The sequence below is a fragment of the Anolis sagrei genome, chromosome 3 (genome assembly GCF_037176765.1).
Source record: "Anolis sagrei isolate rAnoSag1 chromosome 3, rAnoSag1.mat, whole genome shotgun sequence".
NCBI lineage: Eukaryota > Metazoa > Chordata > Lepidosauria > Squamata > Dactyloidae > Anolis > Anolis sagrei.
The window spans coordinates 147,128,102-147,144,317 of NC_090023.1; the positions used below are offsets into that span (position 1 = coordinate 147,128,102).

A 16,216-nucleotide genomic window follows, 5' to 3' on the forward strand; every position below is an offset into this window, starting at 1 on the left:
GCAACTCAATTGAAATAAAAAATAAGTAATAATAAAGACGGGAGGAAAAGAAGGAAGGAAGGAAGGAAGGAAGGAAGGAAGGGAGAGAGGAAGGAAGGAAGGAAGGAAGGAAGGAAGGAAGGAAGGAAGGAAGGAAGGAAGGAAAGAAAGAAATAGGAAAAGGAAATTTGAATTTTGCGACATGGATTCTCCCGGCTTGGCTTGGCGTTAATGACATGTTAATCTATTAATTTATTGTTAAATTTTACTGATGACGTTGTACAATGTTTTAAAATGATTTTATTGTGAATTGTAATTTTTATGGTATTTATGCTGTTAGCATCCTCTGATGCTCATGTGAGGCCGTGCTGAGTCCCCCTTGTGGGGAGAAGGGCAGGATATAAATATATGAAATAAATAAACAAACAAACAAACAAACAAACAATTCTTCCTCCCCCATATCAATATCCCTACCAAGTGTTTTATAATATATAAATAGAGCTTTTTCTGTTAACAATACTCAAATTATTGTGCGCATCTTAAAATCAACGGTATCTTAGAATCAAAGTAATATGGTATACAGTATAACTCACTGAGATATAATTATTGGGTGTATTCTGATGCATATATGTAACCTATTCTCAGTATAAAAGGCCACTGTCAAGACAGAATATAGAAAATCAGAATAGTTTCCAATTGGCCAGATGGTCAGGCAAGGCTGCATGATAACATCCAATTTGTTTAACTTCTACATTGAATGTTATCAAACATAAAGCTGGATCAATTGAATGAAGCATCAAACCAGAAGAAGGAACATAAACAATTTAAAATATGTATATTATATCATACTACTAGCAAAATATAGCAAACGCTGGAGCAGCTATGAAAGAAAGTCAAGGCAGGGCTTCAACTGAACATTAAGTAAACAAGAATATCAGCCGCTCTATATACCTGGGGCATCTTTACTTCAGCATTTCCATCAACTTTAATGAAAATGCTGAAATAAAGATGTTCCATATTTTGGCTCAGTATAGAGAATGCATTCAAAAAGTCAGAAGCCTAGAACTTGGAGTGACAGTTATGAAGGAACTAGACTTGAATCTAAAGTGCACAAGTATATTGTTGGATATTAAGGTTATTGTCCACTTTCGTATTTCTGATTTCTATGTATGGGTATGAAAGCTGGACAGTGATAGGAAGAGAATCAACTTAAATAAATGATGGAGGAGAGATCTGCAGATACCCTGGACTGCCAAAAGACAAATGAATGGGTCTGAGAGCCAATCAAATCAAAACTCTCCCCAAAATGCCAAGGAGATTAAGCTGAGACCACTGTACTTTGAACCAATCATGAAAAGACATTAGAAAATATGACAATGCCTGTAAAGCCAAAGGTAGCAGAAAAAGAGGAAGACCATATAGACTACGACCCCTGTATCCACCATGGTAGAAACAGGTAATCACAGCTAATCCTACTGAATCCTACTGAAATTACACATTTTCCCTACTGAAATTACACATTTTGCCAAGTGTTACCACAGAGGATCTACTCTGGAGAGGACACCATTTGTTTAGATGTGGGTAAGTGAAACAATGGGTGGTACAACGAGTATGGGGAATGTATTGTAGATTGAAAGCAAGGAAACCATAGCCCTAAGTATGCAAGATCTGTGTGGGGTCTCAATAACAGTGTGGCTTGAAGGAATCTCATTCACAGAATCACCACAAAGCTGACTTGACAGCAAGTAACAACCGCAATTATTGGAAACAACTCTAAAATGAGAACATCGATATTTCTTCCAAGGCCAAGTGGCATTCATCCAAAAGTTCAAGCAGCAGCAGGGCATCCATCCAAGTGGCAGCACTCAAAGCTTCAGTCCCCAGTTACAGCTTTAGGTTACAGCTGTGTTGGCCTTAAAATCCAATTGTTCTACGGTTGTACTTCAACAAATCAATACAAGCTATTAATCCCACTTCACAGAAACCCTTCTTCGGAAATATGCATCTTCACCGCTTCCCACACACATTTCCACCAGTCCATTCATATATATTTAGAGAATCATCACAAGTCATCTCAAATACATCCCCCTTTTGCTGTTATGGATTTTGGTATGACCCATGGTTTTTAGCTAACATTTATAGCCCTTTACAGGTTTATATATGAGTTCTGTTAGGGTGGTGCTAATTTTGTGGCCACTTCTGCCAAATAGCATCCCCACAGCTTCCTACGGAACTGGCTCAACTTACATTGCAATCCAGGAACACATCCTCAACATGTATCACTGTCTGTCTGTATTATGAATTCTTAACATGATTTAATTAAAACCATGTAACATCTCAAAATTCTATCTTCCTATGGCAAGACAGAGAAGAAATAAATTAAAGATGCCAAGACCTGATAAAGATGATCTTGGCAACTATACATGGAAACACCTGTTAACGATTGTACTGTGTAAATGTCAGACATCAGCTGCACATGTGCGGAAAAGTTGATTTTATGCTATAAATACTGAAGCGATTTAGACCTCAAGTAGTGACAGCCCTTTGCTCACTGTACACCCTATACTCTGCAGAGATAGAAATAAAGGCCTGAAAATCGGACATGCTGTCTCCATCCTCTTTCTTCTTCTAAAGCACTCGAATGAACCTCTGGGCAACATATTCCGTAACACATGAAGTCTTCATCAAGGAAAAGAGACTCTACCTCCACCAGAGCCAAATCCACCAGCTCCACCACCTGCTCCTCCCATAGGGGCACCTCCACCAAAATGTTGAGGAAATTGAGGCAAGAACTTCTTACGCTTCCTTTCCACTTCTTCCTTATCTGCAGCCAAAAACATGGAACAGTTATCGCAATTAGATCCCGCCATGGCACTAAAGAACAAGCAATACCTTCAATATGGAGTGGTCTGTACCTTCAACAATCGGATAGTATGTAAACTGCTTGGAGTCACTGACATCACCTCCACGCTTGCGCTTCAGCTGGAGGAACACAGTGACTGGGCGATCAATCTGCGTCTTGTGGTAGGGAGGCGTGCGGAACACAATCGCATACTGTAGGAAGAGAAGGCAACAGGGTGCAAAAGGACAGGTCACAAACCACACAGCTAGATGATGATAATAATAATAATAATAATAATAATAATAATAATAATAACAATAAACTTTATTTCTACCCCGCCACCATCTCCCCAATGGGGACTCAGAGTGGCTTACATGGGGCCAAGCCCGGACAACATAATACAGCAATAAAATCAAAGCATATACAACAGACAACAACAACATTATCAAAATGACATTAAAAAGAAAAAAAGAAAAAATATATAAAATAAACATTCCAATAAACACAATCACGATAGTGATGACAATGGGCGGGCCACATATTCCGAATAAAAGCAGTTAACAAACTATGATGAGGTAAGATAGGAGCAGGAAGTTTATATAGAACTCATAAAACACAGAGAGTTGTGAGGCAGAACATCCTATTTGGAGGGCACAAACTCCCATTAGCAGAAAACGTAGATCACCCCCAGCACACTGGTACACCTCTCTGAATACAACATATGCTAAATTTTGGGCAGTGCTCTACTTACACGAACAACAACCCATTTTAATTGAGTGGGGAGGTATATATTTTAGTTACGTTGCAATGTATCAAAATGCTCAGAATGACAAATGTGAAAAACATGGTTTTAAAAAGGGAAACCATTTTAAAAAACATGCTCAAAATCACTGGGGAAATGCAAGACTTGGTAAAGGTTCTTGAAAATAAAATGCTTTAGCCTGGGTAGGAAGCTCTACAGTAGGGGCATTATTTTTCAGATACTGTTCTTGCCTCCCAAAATGAAGGTCCTAGGACATACACTTCCCTGTCAGTGTTGATGTATGGGAGATGTGCAGAGGGAAAGAATAACTTCTTCTTCAATTGTGACAGATTATACAGGGTTCCAGCTTTTGAGTGGGATCCATGAAAATAAGGTCAACAGGGCACTCACTGCTGCTCACAGAAGAACCATTTGAGTCTCACACCAGCTGAAGCTTTGATATAATCTCAAGCCCCATCTACACTCACAGAATAATGTGGCTTCAAGATGACTTAAACCTCAGCAGCTACAAAACTCATGCCACCAATGTGCACTGCAGCATGCATTGCAGGGGATATAGTACATCACCTCTGACAAAAACCCCAGAATCACAGACTCATAATCTTAAAATTAGAACCCCATAATAACTGGCACAGGGAGCATGTCTTTTACATAACTGCAGTTATATCTTTATTACTACATGCAGTAATAAAGAATGTTACAGAGAATGGTTTGATTGTGGCCACACGGAATTGAGCTCTGATTTGAATGCAGCTCTCAGGATCATACAGGTACCTGTTTATGAACATCAGTAGGGGAGAAATCTCCAAAGGCCTGCCAGCCGTTTTCATCATCTTCGTAAAACCGTACTTCAATATCATCTAGAGAAGGAGGAAAAGAAACAGATTATCAGCATGTTAGTACTTGTACAGCCACATTTGATTGAAAGAGTGTTGTCCTTTGCACGAAATGAAAAGAATACCAGTTTATAACCCTTTCTGGTCAGAGGAAGAGAAAATATGGGGAAAAAAGACTGGAAAATGAATATCTGACGTATTTAAATAGCAACAACTATCTTCCTACATAATTTCCCAAACCATTTGTAAGACTTTGGCTGCTTCTCTGCCGCAACAGCACATGATCTTTTCTCATTGCTTCTGCTGCACTAAGTAAAAGACTCCCAGGAACGTCCTGGTGCCATTTGTAAAGAGCAGACTTCCTTTTCTAGAACAAGGATACTACTTATATTTGGAAGATCATACCAAAGCAGGGGAAAGCCATAACAGTGTGGGGAAAAGGAATAGTGGGTGATAAACGGAAAAATTCGTTCACCATTTTATCTCTATACCCAGATCACTGATCCATGTTTCAAATTAACAGAAGATACCGAGTCATTAAAGAGCCATTGTGCAGCATAAATATATATCACACAAGACCTCAGCTGCTGTTCCAAAAGCATAAGCAAACTAAAGAGGAAAAGACAGGATAAGGAGCACATATGAAGCCAAGGGATACTGCTTACCTTTCTGAACTTTATCACACAGCAAGTAGACTTCATCCCCACCTCGCACAGAACCAGCTGTCTTGTCCATACGAGAGATTTTCAGGTTGGAAGCTCCAGGAGACTCTACAGAGAAAAGCAAAATTTTAGCTGAATATGCTTTATATAATTGTATGTGAACTTGATAAGAGATATAATTATCATCATCAACAGGAAAAACTCAGCTATTATCAAAACCTCAAAATTGAACTGCAAAGGCTCTAGCATAAATCAGTCCAGGTTTGTTTTTTTTTTGGTCATGTCAGGAGCGACCTGAGAAACTGCAAGTCGCTTCTGGTGTGAGAGAATTGGCTGTCTGCAAGGACGTTGCGCAGGGGACGCCTGGATGATTTGATGTTTCTATCATCCTTGTGGGAGGCTTCTCTCATATCCCCTCATGAGGAGCTGGAGCTGATAGAGGGAGCTCATCCACCTCTACCTGGATTCGAACTGCGACCTGTTGGTCTTCAGTCCTGCCGGCACAGGCGTTTAACCCACTGCGCCACCGGGGGCTCCCAGTCCAGGTGGTCCCAGTGGTAAGATCTCAGCCGGCATTTGAAAACAATAAACATTGACAAAATCATGGTCTGTCAACTGCAAAAGGCCACCTTACTTGGTTCTGCGCACATTATTTGAAAATATATCACACAGTCTTAGACGCTTGGGAAATGTTCGACTTGTGATTTTGTGATACGAAATCCAGCATACATATCTCATTTACTGTGACATACTGTGTTTTTGTGTCAGTATAATAATAATCATCTTTATTTACATCCCAACACCATTTCCCAAAAGAGACTTAGGGAGGCTTTCAAGACATTGCAGAGCAGTATATAACATAAATGACACATGAGTATAAAACAAGGTCACATAAAAATTATAAAACGACCACTATCAACACATAAAATAAAATAATTAACACAATTTTCTCAAGAATGTGCATCTGTTTAGTACCAGAGTACAAGATACATGCTTAAATATGGAAGCATGACAGAGGAATAACATTTCAAGAAAGAACTGTAACAATAAAACTGTGTTCTGCAGGTCCTAACTGCAGATTAGGAGAGTGTAAAAACATGTCCCCAAGAAAGCATAGATAAATTTATACAATACAGAGAAAGTGAGGCTAAAGGAGTAAAGACACCCCATGGCTCTCCCCTAACAAGATGGAAACTTCAGCTATAAGTAGTTTATGAACAAAAAAAGGTTGACTCACTGCTGTCATGAATGGGATCTGAGACAACTGGCTTCAATGCCAGAGTGAAGTTTCCATTGCTGTCACGGAGGTAGGCACTGAAACGCAAGCGAACAATGCTGAGATCCATTGTCTTTTTCAGCTCTTTTGCTTCTTGCTCAAGCTCATCTTGGTCAGATTCTGTCAAATTAGACATTCAATTATGAGTCTGATGAAGAAAGAACTAAGCCACAACACTAGAAACCCAAGATCTCACATAACAAGGTAAACTTTAAAATAAGCTAAGTAGATCCTCACAGAAGGCAACAGAAGGTAGTTTGAGCACACTTTCCCTATGTACCCCAAATTTCTTTAAGGATAAATCAGGCTAAAATGATTTGCTGGGGAAGAAGAAAAAAACAGATATACAGAATACCATATGCAATGATAGGAGACACATGGAATTCATATAGACACAATATCAGAGATCCTTTGGGGAAATGTTTGAAATGTATTTTCTGGATAATTTGCAATTTTCAGCATGCATACAGCTTCAACTTAAAACTTCTATGCTACAGATGGAAGCAAAATATAAGATCTAGGGATCACCATGCGCCTACTGTTGTTGTTGTTTTATTATTATCATTTCCTACATGCAGATTCTAAAATATTGTCTATAAATCCTTCTAGTTCAGATAGGATAGGGGTGAATCTGATGACTCTGCTGGGAGAAAGACATCCAACACATGATTACCAGGTTCATGAAAACCAATGAGTCTGTAAATCCTGATTTATTTTGTAATTTCCTTCTTTCAGGGGAACAGTTATTGCTTAGACTTTTGATATGATAATTTATTTAACTTTTTGCATTTTCTATTGTTCTCAATGTATCCTGTTTTAATTCATACAGGCCACCCTCAAACATTGGCTTAGTGTGATGTAAATATCTCTCTGTGGAGTTATGCCATGTGAGCACTACACAAGCCCCATACAGAGTAGCAAAATTGCACAACTTATATAAATGAATAAGTACCATTGTGAAATGCACAACATACAATGCTAAACTCTGAGTACAATCACAATACAAAGTATAGTATGCCCAACCATGATGGATACACAGCTACAATGCAAAAGTTAGGGTGCACAATTATGGATTCAATGTATTGTGTTCAGCAAGCCTCTGATTTTAATTCCTTATGTGTAAACTAGGAATATCACAGGAGGAAACTCAACCAGGCAATATATGCCTAGTCAGTGTGAAATGGAATTGAATTAATGTGCCAAAACTGTTATTTCACTCTTCACAATATTATAAATGGTTTGATGGCTGGACAGCCAACAGAAAATAACAGTTGAACTCCAGTGAAAGTTTGTGACACCCTGTGTTCTCGTTCTGATTGGAAGAGAATAAGGAGATAGCAACAGCTGGAAAATACATAGGAAGTAAGCATTCAATCTGTTGATTGTATGGGGAAGGGAGGGGTGGATGACACACACATGTTAATCATCATCATCCCTGGAATCCTGACAACATATTTCTGTTAAATGTCTAAAAAACATTCTTCCGCCCACATCCATTTTCATCCTAGACTTCACCTGTCAGAGATTGCGTCCTATTTCGCATCTTCCGCTTCTGTAGTTTGTTCTTGATTATCTCCATCATGTTTTTCTTGGTTACATGGAGTACGCCCAGATTATTAAATCTGAAAAATCACCAAACTTACTTTAACGACACAAAATGTCAAATAACAACCTATCCCACAATAGGCATAAGATCCATGATTCATCACTACGTCAGTTGAAAATGTTTTTAAGCAATTAATAAAAGATCAAACACAAAACCTGTAAGGATTCCTTGTTACTACATCATACTATTAAACAGTATGAAGAAAATGTCAGAAAAGATAGATACCTTTAAAAAGGAACCACCAAACACTGAGAAAAAGGACATTAAACACAATAAGTAGAGGCTGAGGAAGAGCCAGCAGGTTGCATGGTTATGCAGGTAGTATGGCCAACAGGTCCAAGAGGGACAAGTGCAATGAAACATCTGAACATCTGAGAGTTCTGTTCTATGATCATAGGTTTATAAACCTGCTTTCAATAATAACTAAATTCCAAGGGTCAATGGGATGATTTGCTACATCAAAGACTTTCATGGCCAGAATCACTGGGTTGCTGTGAGTTTTCTCAGATGTGCACAACCTCTGAGGATGCTTGCAATAGATGTGGGTGAAACATCAGGAGAGAATGCTTCTGGAACATGGCCATACATCCCAGAAAATTCACAGCAATACAGAAATGTTTTAATTGGCTAGTTTGTTTAATATCTATTTCAGACTATCAGTTTTCTAAAGTGTTATTTTAGGTGTGAATAGACAATATTTTAGAATCTGCATGTGTTTAGTCCAAAATTAACTATCCTGCACCTGGTGAAAAGATCTGATAATACAGCAAAATGCTTCTACTGGCCCATCAGACATTGGCCAAATTATGAATATTCTTTCTGTTCAGAGATTAGGGAGCATGCGCTGAAAAGTCATTCCATGCATCAGTATCTCAATCCCAAAGTTATTTGCTTAAAAAAAAAACTAAGCCTATTTGTGATATATAGCAGTGTGGACTAAGATAACCCAGTTCAAAACAGATATTGTGGGATTTTCTGCCTTGATAATCTGGGTTATACGGCTGTGTGGAAGGGCCCTCAGAAACAGAAAAGCCAAGTGAAACTCTTGTAGGAGGGCTGGATGATTCCTAGAATTAGACCTGGTCAATAGTTTTGCATCAACTCTTTGAATCAGCTAGTGTTCCACTGCTCTTCAAAGACAGTTTGAGGAACAGTGCGCACTGTAATCACTGCTTCTTAAAACTCTAGGTCCCAACCTCTCAGCTCAATGCTGGGGTCCCAATTTTTTTCTTAACATCACTCAGTGAATGTCTTAGACATTTACAGAAATTTCTTGTGCGGTGTTTACAGTGGACTCCGCAGAAGATGCTTCAGCTATACTTCATAAAAAGACAAAATCAGTTTAGCAAGCCTTGCAAATGCTGATTTGTTATTAGTAAACATTTGATTTTTATAGCTATTTTACATACCTATATACCCAAGGTGACATACAAATTTCCTGAGCCAAAAGGGGTCCCGAATGGAAAAGTTTAAGAAGATCTCATCTAGATATACGAGATTGATTTACTGCATTGGCAGGGGTCCTGAAACTTTTTCAACCGAGGGCCAGGTCACAGTCCCTCAAACTGTTGGAGGGCCGGATTATGATTTGAAAAATACATGAATGAATTCCTATGCAAACTGAACATATCTTATTTGTAGTGCAAAGAACACTTTAAAAGAATACAATAATTAAAATGAAGAACAATTTTAACAAATATAAACTTATTAGTATTTCAATTGGAAGAATGGGCCTGCTTTTGGCTGATGAAATAGGATTGTTGTTATTCTTGTGTGCTTTCAAGTCATTTCAGACTTAGGCTAACCCTGAGCGAAAGCCGGGTAAATGACCTTGGAGGGCCGTATCCAGCCCCCAGGCCTTAGTTTGAGGACCCCTGGTCTATAGGCTTCTCCTATTCTGCATCTCCTTTTATGCTTTATAGCATGAGTTATTTTTCATTGACACTTTGTTGGTAAATTTGTTTAGGGTTTTTTCCCCCCTTTTACAGATAATGTATATCAGAGCAGGAAAAGCATAGTCTGCTGCTCAAAAAGAGCACCTCATAAAACTGTCAACCATCATGGTAAGGAAATAAACCTATTACACAAAAGGTTACAGTTGCACAATGTGCTGGCAGACCATTTTCTTCAGTCTAATTTATAGAAAACTACACACATCTTTTCAACATGGCACATTCCCCACTGGCTCATACGTACTGCGCAGTCATGTCCTTTGGGCCCACTGTCACAATGCAGTTGCCATCTTCGTTGCATTGCTTTCCCACCAGGCTATGGGCATGCACCTGTGGAGGGTCAGTGTGCGTCACCAGGTCCACTTCTATCCTGGCCAGTCCAACATAATTAGAAATCTGCAAAACAAATAGGATAAAATAAGGTCCAGAAGAATTATGTCCTACACTGCTGAGAGAAAAGACCATCTATCTGTAAAATGTATATTGTCTTAGATCCTTTGTACTATTTCTTCAGAAGTACCTAGTTTTAAATTGTTAGTGACATGGTAATTATAACTTCCTGTACGTTTTTCTGTAAAAATGTTGTGCCTGGTTTTATTTGTAAGCCATCTTAACTCGCATAATTAAAGTAAAACCTAAACTGTGTATCCTGCATAGATGGATTTTCAGATAGTGGTGCCACAGAACAAATGCTCACCTTGACAGTGGGATAAGTTTTGTGTCCCTTTTCACTAGAAGCTCCAGGCAACCCACCATGTGAAGGCCCTTCGCAGCCATACCGGAATCGGAAACCTCGCTGTCAGTAATTACAATAAAAAATAAAGACATCCCATCAGATGAGCAAGCTGTCAGAAATGCTTAGAAGTGACAGAAGACTGATGAGGCATTCAACTCACCTGCTTTGGCTGTTCAATGATAGTGAGGAATGGGCCTTCAGCTGAGGATTGGGGAAAAAAAGAATACATGAGCCAAGACTGTATATGGACACAGCCCCAAGGGATGCAGTCAAATGGTGCTGTGCTACCATCACCCAAAACATACATGGAACTGAAACTATCCTTCTTCCCACCACCTTGAAGAATTCTGACATCATCTGTATTTATTGTCCTCAGGCATCAAATTCCATCTACTGCTCCTTACCTGTCTCCATATGCAACTCCTTCTGCTCAATCAAATGAGAGCCAAACTGGAAATCATCATAGTCCAAACCATCCAAGCACTGCATATAGGATGGAATCAAAAGAACAGCAAGATCTTACTTAGGAAGTATATAAACACTAGATGAAGACACATAACACAAAAGAACTTCAAATAAAAGTTTGGTTTGGATACATTGCAGTGGTTCCCAACCTTTTCTTGACCAAAGATCACTTTGACCATGGACCATTCTCCAACATTAGTACCAAAAGGTTACGAATCAGTTTTTGGTCAACTTAAGATTCAGTTTGGTTATTTGGGGTGCTGATTCAGAAAATTGCATTGGATAGACCACATCAGCTCTAGTTTCTGATACAGAACATGTACCATCCAGTAATCACCATTTGCTTACCCGCAGAAAACCATAATGAATAAGCCTCTGCGCTATAAAAGAGTTTCATGAGACCAATTGCTCTCATTGCAATGGTGTAGTAACTGTGGGGCCACGGACTGTATTTTAGTTCTTGTGGACCACTGGTTGGGAACCACTCATTTAAAGCAATTAACATGAACTAGAAAGAAACCTCTACTAGTAGATACTAGGAGCAAACAATATTCTCACATAAGCAAAGGGAGGGGGGATTTAATATCTGCTCATTTCCCTGTGTTAATGAGGAGCTGCCCTGTATAAGCTGCTACACCATGTTATTATATCAGTTGTATACCACTTTATGATTGCTTCATCTTACAAAAATCTTGGGATACACTTCGCATTCTCTGGCCATAATATTTCACCATAGTTTAGGTACCTATTAGAATACTGTATCACAAACACAAATCCCAGGATCCCATAGAACAGAGCCATGATACTACTTTTAGTATGAAATTATTATTGCCTACTAAAGGGAGGGAAGTGCATCCCAATTTGTCATCCCCCATATTATCCCTAATGCCCTTTCGCAGGGGGTAACTTCATAAATTTGGTGAAGAGGGGGTCATTTTAGGTCCATGAAGTCTTTTTTTATCATTAACTTTTGCATCTTCTATGTTGGGGATAGAAAGACCTTTCTTGGCTAAAATGGCCCAGAATAGGCAAGGGGGTATAAAAAACACTGGGCGATGCTCCTCTCCAAAGTCTGGTGAAAGATGAAACAGTACCCCCAACCCTTCCATGATGAAACTGGCATTTAAATGCTAGTCATACATCATTTGTGTGTGATAAATAAAAACAGGGAAGTAGTGTCTTTCTGCTCAGACTTTTGCCCTCCCCATATGAAGCACAGCTGATCTCAAAGTAAATGGGGCAGGAAGAGCAAACCCCTTTTTCTGGTACTTTTACCTAACCGACCCAATGACTCACAACAGTGCCTAAGAATTACTTACCCACCAAGTAGTGAGCTTGATGTGGCCCCAATTTACCTGCCAATTGGATTGGGGCAAGCCAAGAGGAGGGAAGGCCCAACAGGCCACTATCCTCAATACTCAGGGAAAGGCCTACTAACTATGTGTCACATTCAAGACTTGTGGGCCAAATCTACCCGTCATGTCTTTTACATGACCCTCCAGATGCTGGCCCCTTCCACACACATATATAAAAATCCATATTACCTGATTTTAAATGGGTTCTATGACAGTACAGACTCAGACATTCCAGTTCAAAGCAGATATTGTGGGTTAGTCTGTCTTGATAATATTTATTATTTATTTATTTAGTGTATTTATATGCCTCTTTTGTCACCCCTGGAGGACATAATTCTTGGCAAAATTCAACACCTTACAGGTATAAAACATCACATATTAAATCAACCATATATAAAAAGGTAAAGGTTTCCCCTTCACATTAAGTCGAGTCGTGTCCAATTCTGGGCAGTGGTGCTAATCTCCATTTCTAAGCCAAGGAGCTGGCATTGTTCATAGACACCTCTAAGGTCATGTGGGGTTGGAGTGCCATTACCTTCCCGTAGAAGTGGTACCTACTGATCTACTCACATTTGCACTTTTTCAAACTGCTAGGTTGACAGAAGCTGGGGCTAACAGGAGGCCTCGCCCCAATGCCCTGATTCAAACCACTGATCTTTCAGTCAGCAAGTTCAGAAGCCCAAGGGTTAACCCACTACACCACCGGGGGTTTACACATATAAAACATCACATATCAAATCAGCCACATATAGAAATAGATTGAAACCATTAAAACTACAAAATTATAACAATCACAACATACCATAAAACATTAGGTCTTACATCGATCCCAAGATTATCTTTAACTACTTCATATTTCCATACTCCTGTCATATTGTGGGTTATATGGCTGTGTGGAAGGGGCCTGAACCCACACTGCCATATAACCAAATTCAAAGCAGATGTGGGATTTTATACAGCTATGTGGAAGGGGCTTATGGAGCACCCACCACTATGTAGATCAGGGGTCCTCAAACTAAGGCCCAGGGGCCGGATACGGCTCTCCAAGGTCATTTACCCAGCCCTCACTCAGGGTCAACCTAAGTCTGAAACCACTTGAATGCACACAACAACAACAACAACAGCCCTAACAACAACAACAACAACAACCCTATCTCACCAGCCAAAAGTAGGTCCACACTTCCCATTGAAATACTAATATGTTTATATTTGTTTAAATTGTTCTTCATTTTAATTATTGTATTTTAAGTGTTTTTTGCACAACAAATCAAATATCTGCAGTGTGCATAGGAATTCATTCATGTTTTTTTCCAAATTATAATCTGGCCCTCCAACAGCTTGAGGGACTCTAACCTGGCCCTCTGTTTAAAAAATTCAAGGACCCCTGATGTAGAGCATAGTGGTGGACTTAAACTCCCACAATTCCCAACAGCTTGGAAACTGTGGGAGTTGAAGTCCAAAAACACCTAGAGGGAGGGCCAAAGTTGGCCCGTGCCTGATGTAGAACTATTATACCCGGACCCCTGTATCCACAGATTTTCCATCTATGGAAGTGACAACGAAGGCGATCGTAAGGCTGATGGGGCCCTACATGGGCAGGACACCCCTGGCCATGCCCGTTGCCAGGATTTTGATTTGGGGGGGTGAGTTTCATTCAAAGGAGGGACTGAGGATCTACCATAGCAAACCTTTTGTATCATTATCCCAATAGCCCCATGCATATGGGATATATTGAGCATGGTGATCAGTTCATGATATGAATAAATATAACAGTTGAAATAATTTAAGCCCCATGCATATGGGATATATTGAGCATGGTGATCAGTTCATGATATGAATAAACATAACAGTTGAAATAATGTATCAGTAAGGCCTTCTCGCGGACCACCCAGCTGCGCCTGTATCTTGGGAAGTCTGACTTGGCCACGGTAGTCCACGCTCTGGTTACATCCTGCATAGACTACTGCAACGCTCTCTATGTGGGGTTGCCTTTGAAGACTGCTCGGAAGCTTCAAATGGTCCAGTGCTCGGCAGCCAGGTTGCTAACAGGAGCGGCACCAAGGAGCACACAACTCCTCTGTTGCACCAGCTCCACTGGCTGCCAGTTTGCTACCGGGCACAATTCAAAGTGCTGGCTGTAGCCTATAAAGTCCTAAATGGCTCTGGCCCTACTTACCTCTCCGCACGCATCTCCTCCTATGAACCGACTAGGACACTAAGATCATCTGGGAGGCCCTGCTGTCGGTCCCGCCTGCATCACAGGCGCGCTTGGCAGGGACGAGAGACAGGGCCTTCTCAGTGGTGGCCCCTCGGCTGTGGAACGCCCTGCCTGCAGATATCAGATTGGTCCCCTCCCTGCTGGCGTTTCGGAGGAAAGTGAAGACCTGGCTGTTCGAACAAGCATTTGATTAAACAGTGTAATTGAATATAGGAATACGGAATAATGAATGACGAGACTGGATTCTGATTTTACTGTTGAGGTGCTAATGATTGTTATACTGATGTTAATGTTTTATGTGATAATTGTTTTTAATTGCCCTATATTTGTTTTATGATATTTTGTACTGATGTTGTTCACCGCTTTGAGTCGCCTGAGGGCTGAGAAAAGCGGTATAGAAATAAAGTAAATAAATAATTTCGGGGGGGGGGGGGCTGAAGCCCCTCAAGCACCCCCCCCCCCCCCGCTACATGCCTGCCCCTGGCTTTCCGTGGCTCCTTCACCTTGGTCAGTTAGGCACCGTGTGTAAGCAAGTTTGGACTGCTTTGGAATTAAGTTTATTTCTCCTGAAGCAGGTTCCTACCCCATGTTTTGCAAGTTAATGTGAGTAGAGTTTGGGGGTTGCTTACAAAATTTTGTAAAAGGCAGATACTTCTTTCAAACTTTGGAAGGATTTTGCCCAGCATGGGAGGAGGAGGCGGGGAGGGGCTCCCCCACGTTCACAGCAGGAAAGGGCAATGGGAGGGGGGGTGGCGGGGAGGCCCCCACCGGGGGACACGCGGGAGCAGCGCGAGCCAAGGGCACATCCGGGCCTCCCAAGCACTTTGTTTGCCCCCCGATCCCCGCAAAGCCCTGCCCCCCGCAGGCCCCTCAGACTCACCGAGCGGTACCCCTCGCAGTCCATGGCGCGGAAGGATAGGAGGAAGAGTGCCCGCCCGCCACCTTGCCTTGCCTTGCCCTGCCCTGGCTTCGGAAGGAGCCGCGGGCGGAAACGGGGCGGGCCAGGAAGCGCCTCTGGAAAGTCCCTAGAAACCCAGCGGAGACGGAGAGGGAGGGGAGGGAAGGCAGGAAGGGCACGCCTCTCTTCCCTCACAACTCTTTCAGGCGGCAGGGAGGGAGGGAGGGCGACAAGGCCCCCAGCCACACCACCTTGAGGGGAGCTCCCAGCGTGGCCCCCTCGCGACCGACACTGCGCCACGCCCCTTCCCCTCCCTCGCGCAGGGCTTCCTCGCAATCAGCTGACTGCCCGGATGAAGGAAGCGGGGCCTCCTCCCTGACAGCAGAGAGGGGGCGGGCGCAGGTTTCCCAGGCAACGGAAGGCGCGCGCCCTCCTCTCCCCCCTCCCTCCTTCCTCTCGCCCCTCCCTCCTCCTCCTCAGCCTGAAAAGCAGGGAAGTCAATCTAGGGGCCCTTCCACACAGGCCTATATCCCAGAATATCAAGGCAGGAAATCCCACAATATCCGCTTTGAACTGGGTTATCTGAGTCCACACAGAGATAATATGGGATTTCCTGCCTTGATATTCT

General features: G+C 41.5%; 1 protein-coding gene across 1 annotated transcript in view; it reads right to left on the reverse strand.

Moving 5' to 3' along the window:
* The window catches only part of NFKB2 (nuclear factor kappa B subunit 2), a 35,709-nt gene extending 19,791 nt beyond the window's left edge, over nt 1-15,918 (reverse strand). The window contains exons 1-11 of the mRNA XM_060769223.2: nt 15,571-15,918; nt 11,057-11,135; nt 10,813-10,853; nt 10,614-10,712; nt 10,161-10,312; nt 7,874-7,980; nt 6,320-6,478; nt 5,086-5,190; nt 4,359-4,444; nt 2,895-3,033; nt 2,684-2,803 (exon numbers count right to left, since the gene is read on the reverse strand). Coding sequence (XP_060625206.2) covers nt 2,684-2,803; nt 2,895-3,033; nt 4,359-4,444; nt 5,086-5,190; nt 6,320-6,478; nt 7,874-7,980; nt 10,161-10,312; nt 10,614-10,712; nt 10,813-10,853; nt 11,057-11,135; nt 15,571-15,594 — 1,111 coding nt within the window. The 5' untranslated portion in view covers nt 15,595-15,918. The remainder of the gene's footprint in view (nt 1-2,683; nt 2,804-2,894; nt 3,034-4,358; nt 4,445-5,085; nt 5,191-6,319; nt 6,479-7,873; nt 7,981-10,160; nt 10,313-10,613; nt 10,713-10,812; nt 10,854-11,056; nt 11,136-15,570) is intronic.
* Between the last annotated feature and the right edge of the window lie 298 nt (nt 15,919-16,216).